General features: G+C 35.1%; 1 protein-coding gene across 1 annotated transcript; it reads left to right on the top strand.

Annotated features, from left to right (window-relative positions):
* Positions 1–305: 305 nt before the first annotated feature.
* On the top strand, positions 306–5,069 carry LOC145271455 (uncharacterized). Its single transcript, XM_080126977.1, has one exon. It carries the CDS (start codon positions 314–316, stop codon positions 1,427–1,429), a length of 1,116 nt encoding a protein of 371 aa, XP_079983103.1. The 5' UTR covers positions 306–313; the 3' UTR covers positions 1,430–5,069.
* The last annotated feature ends 226 nt before the right edge of the window (positions 5,070–5,295 follow it).

Below are 5,295 nucleotides of genomic sequence, written 5' to 3'. Positions count from 1 at the left end.
AAAATTAACTGGATTGTTAAAACTGAAATTATATCTTGCTTATTTGTTGAAAAAACAGTTTCATCAAATTTTAAATCCATAAAACTTTTTAAATAAATTGTAAGTCTCTTAATATCTTACACAAGAGCAATATAAGAAACGTCTAATACGTCCACTTCGGAAGTGAACTATGAATCTGATTTCAAAATGACAGCATATTCTTGTAAAGTATATGGGTTCTCATTTAAAAAAAACAGAGTATTTTCGAACATATGAAAATACCCTTAAAAAGTATGTGGCCTTTATTTTACAAATGAATCAAATATGTTAAAACATGCGAACACATACTAGAGTAAAACAATATTCATGTGAAGTATGCGACTCTTCTTTTACAAGAAAACAAGAAATGTTAACAAACATGCGAACACATACTGGAGCAAAACCATATTCTTGCAAAGTATGTGGCTCTTCTTTTTCAGACAGAATCAGTATTTTGCAACATATGCGAACACACACTGGAGAGAAACCATATTTGTGTGAAGTATGTGGTTCTTCTTTTACAAGGAAGAAATATCTGTTGCAACATATGCAAACACATACTGGAGAGAAACCATATTCTTGCGAGGTATGTGGCCTTTCTTTTACAAGGAAGCAATATATGTTGGAACATATGCTAACACATACTGGAGAGAAACCATATTCTTGTGAAGTATGTGGCTCTTCTTTTACAAATAAATCAAATATGTTAAAACACATGCGAACACATACTGGAGAGAAACCACATTCTTGTGAGGTATGTGGCTACTCGTTTACAAGTAAACAAGTTATGATACGACATATGCGAACACATACTGGAGAGAAACCATATTCTTGTGAAGTATGTGGCTCTTCTTTTACAAATAAATCAAATATGTTAAAACACATGCGAACACATACTGGAGAGAAACCATATTCTTGTGAAGTATGTGGCTACTCTTTTAGAAGTAAACAAGTTATGATACGGCATATGCGAACACACACTGGAGAGAAACCATATTCTTGTGAAATATGTAGCTCTTGTTTTACACAGAAGGCACATCTGTTGCAACACATGCGAACACATACTGGAGAGAAACCGTATTCTTGTGAAGTATGTGGCACCTGTTTTACAAGTAAACAAGAAATTATACGACATATGCGGACACATACTGGAGAGAAACCATATTCTTGTGAAATATGTGGATTCTCATTTACACAAAACTCTAGTTTGTTGCTGCATGTGCGAACACATACTGGAGAGCGACCACATTCTTGTGAGATATGTGGCTCTTCATTTACAAGGAAGCAACATATGGTGCAACATTTCCGAATTCATACAGGAGAAAAACCTTACTCTTGTGAAATATGTGGCTGTTCATTTACAGTTAAACAATCTATGTTGCGACATATGAAAAAGCACACTGGAGAATAATAGTGGTCTACACATGTTTCTATTGTGCCAAGATTCATATCAGGTACATCCATTTATCAAACATCCATGGGTATACATGTGGCACTATATCGTAGTGCCACGGTTGGTAGTTCCTTATGCACCCTCCCCTGCATGGCCAGGTGGTCATTCAGCTGTAGGCGGAGGAATACATAGAAATGTAACCTCAGAATTCCCTTTTCCTTTTTTTCGTTCTCTTTTCGTCTGAACAGCAGGAGGTGAGCACGTATTTTCCGTCCCTCTGTATATGAAAGGAAGGGGAGCCCCTTCCTCTCATCATGAGTTAGGTCTGTTAGTTTTAAGGAGCTAATTGTGTTCAATTTATAGTATGAAAACATTTAAGATCCTTTATATACAATTGTGTCGTGTGTTGTTTGTGCCTGTATTGAGTGTCTGCTTGAGGTCAAAGGAAACGGGCTTGAAGACAAAGAAGATTCCATACAAAATGACAATAGAGTGGGGACGCAGCCCTGAGTGAAGGAGATGGCCACACCCAATATTTCAGGCATGTCTTTGATCTTACCTCTGACAAAGACGTCTAATCAACAGATCTTCATACGCGGACTGTTTCCAGGACATTTAGTGTAACGCGTGGGTTAGTCACATCCCGATAGATCCAGTAAGCAAACTATTGAATTAAAAACAAATGTGTTTCCAATATGAGCCAGGGTCTCCGAAAAAACTCAAACAAACGAACCAATCAGTTGTTTTTTATGATGACGTCAAGCTGTATGCCAGCTTAGATACCAACTTAATTGAACTCTTTTTTTTACATAGGCATCACCACTTATCAAGGCCAAGAGGCCACTCCAAGATAAGGGTTAAAGAGTGTACAATAGAAATTGGAAATTATAGTAATCGTTAGTGATGGAAATTCGGTAAATTTCCTAACAAGGGGAACGGCTCATCAAGAACTTGTTTAGGTTAGACTTGAAGACAACCACATTGTAGTCAGTTGGAAAGCAGGAAAACGGAAGACAATTCCACAGGCCTGCAGTTCTAAGAAAGAAGCTTTGTTCAGGGAATCTACGTTTAGGTTTAGGCACAGATAACGAGTGGGGGAAATTATTTATAGTGATTTCAGCTAAACGAGTGTTTCTTGCAATCGTGCATAACCTCTCTGGGATATTGGCGTTAAATCTGAACTGAACAACTGTCGTAAGTGCTTCATTAATCTGAGAAGATCCAAACTGAAAATATAGCTCGATAAATACACACACCAAGGACATAGACGAGCAATAAAAATATCTTGCCATAGAATAGAACAATACCACTCAGCATGCCAACATGAGATTTAAAAAAAATGGAATTGAATGCATAAACCGAATCAGGAAGATATGTAAAATGGAACATACGGGCTAAACCAATACAAAATATGGCATTAACCAACTAGCCATGCCTGTTACGACATTGCCATTGTTGAATTGTCAGAAAAAGATATAAACAAGCTTGACATTAAGGTATGAAAAATGTTGAAAATGTCTTAAAACGGTCTTCTGATTGGAATGTATGAAATATCAGGCGAATGTTTGGCATGTGGTAGGATTCTCCATCCACGACTTTAACAAAATGATAAGAAAATAAAAAAATAAGAGAGAAAAATCGTATCTTGTAGAATATGTGGCTTTATTTACAAAAAAAGCCTTTTGGAACATGAAGGATACATTCTGAAGAGAAGTAATATATAAAAACCAGTGTCTGCCTAGAATGTATTTGCTTAGATGTACAAGAAATTGACCATCAACACTATACTACTATTGTGAGTATCGGACAATATCTGTTTTTGGAAGAATTAAACCAAGATTATACAGATAAGGGAGGCTCTATAAACTGCCCAAAAGATCAGGAGAAATTATAATAACTGCCTAAGAAGAAGGCTTGATGACCAATGCTTTTAAAAAGATGAAGGGTCTAAGTAGTAATTAGTATACATACAGCCAGGACAAATCTACAACAGGAACAGTTCATAGCCATCATCGTTTGCAATGGCCACATGTGTGAAGAATGCACATTGTGATGCAACCACCCACGCACATAAAACAAAGGAACTATGTTACGTTTCCTCACATAGAGACATAGAATTACAATAAACTGGCTGCAAAATTCGAGAACATCTCTATACAAAAATTTAATAAGAAAGGAGTGTGAGCCACTTTACATGCAGCTGCAATGTTCTGCTAGAGGACGGCTACTATACAATGCAACACAATGAAATGTGTAAATATCTTCACTGGATGATCTGTAAGAAGTTAAATATTGAATGCCGCAGCAAGTCATGGCATATATACCTGATAAAATATTTTTACACACAAACACCATACGTTGTGACATATGCGAGTGCATACTGTAAAAACATAGTTTTGTTATGTGGCTCTTCATTTACTAGGAAAGAAAATGTGTTGGAACATATGCGAACACATGCTTGGCTAACCAAGTGCGAAAGAGAATTCAAACAATTGCACTCAAAGTGACGGTTAAAAAGATCTCTCGGTTTGAATGTATAAAACAGCAGGTGAATGTTTGACATTTGTTAAGGTGCTTCATCCCTGACATGAACAAAATGATCAGAAAAATTAAAAAAACGAAAACAAATCAGAGAAGCTTATTCTAGTGAAGAAGCCATATTCTTGTGAAGCTCATCTTTTACAAATAAACATGTTAAAACATGCGAATGCAGGCTAGAGAAAAACATTCTTGTGGCTCTTTATTTGCAATGAAAAAAGTTTAATATCAAATGTAGTAGCAAGTCTTCGGAGCATGTACCAAAAAGAACTGTTTGAAATAAGTCCGATAGCATCCATTATTCATACACCATTCCATGTGTTAGGTATCTTGAAACGTGTTATTTGCCCTGATAGAACAATATGTGACAAGAAAAGAAAAACTCGACGAAAGTAGAATTTTGTGTCCCAAACAATGCTGGGTTAAACAACTGAGAATGTTTATATAAGGAAATACCAACGTCTTATGTAGGGCATGCAAAGAAAGTGAACTTCAGAAAGATCATCATTCCATAATTATAGAAGGAATTAGACTCAGTTTGAATATATGAGAACCAAGTTAAAAACAGATTAAAACATTTGCAATTGAATGTTAGGATCTTATAAAGATCTTTTGGTTTAATATTTGAAACAGAAAATGAGGATCAGAATTCTGGTAGAACGTCTCATCTTCAACGGGAACAAAGTGATGAGAATTTTTTTTGAAAGAGAGAAATCATGTAATTGTAAAATATGTAGCTGTTCTTGTAAAATTAAGATAATATCTTGCAACATATGCAAACGCATACTTGGGAGGAAACATTAAAAACATTTTGTGTTTTCTTATTTGAATATATTGCCAATGAAACATGATGTAAGCCAAATTATGTCCCTTTAAAGTACACCCCCTTTTTGCTTTTACATAGATACACGTTTATGCAAACCTGAACAACTACTGCATAGAAACAAATTCCTGTTGTGAGAGCTGTCTTTCTTTGACCATTTTAAGAGTTATTTCCCTTACCTCTAATTTTCTACTTTTTCATATTTTAATGCGGTAATGACACTCTTATTTTTCGTTGTCCTAAGCAATTATATTACATGCATGTACAGTCTCATAAAATAAATAAAGTGTAAGCGTCTCCCTGTGTCTGTGTTGAACGAAAAGTCTTCTTATGTTCGTTTTATTTTTAAATATTCTGTATCACATTATGAATTGCACCTATTTTTTTTACAAAGTATGCTTTGTTTTGACGAATAATTAGTCAACACTATGAAATAAAGAACTCTTACTTTTCAAAGTCGTTTGTCTTCCAGTATGAAATCTACAGTTCTAAATCTATTTTCAGATGAAGTATTTTATTTGCT

The sequence above is a fragment of the Euprymna scolopes genome, chromosome 46 (assembly GCF_053919585.1).
Source record: "Euprymna scolopes isolate OS-2025 chromosome 46, ASM5391958v1, whole genome shotgun sequence".
Taxonomy (NCBI): Eukaryota; Metazoa; Mollusca; class Cephalopoda; order Sepiida; family Sepiolidae; genus Euprymna; species Euprymna scolopes.
The sequence above is the reverse complement of the archived record's forward strand: the minus strand, read 5'-3'. Positions and strand labels throughout refer to the sequence as shown.

What these genes read in the sequence shown, in the direction of transcription:
- LOC145271455 (XM_080126977.1), top strand. Translation starts at nt 314, where the DNA reads ATGCGAACACATACTAGAGTAAAACAATATTCATGTGAAGTATGCGAC.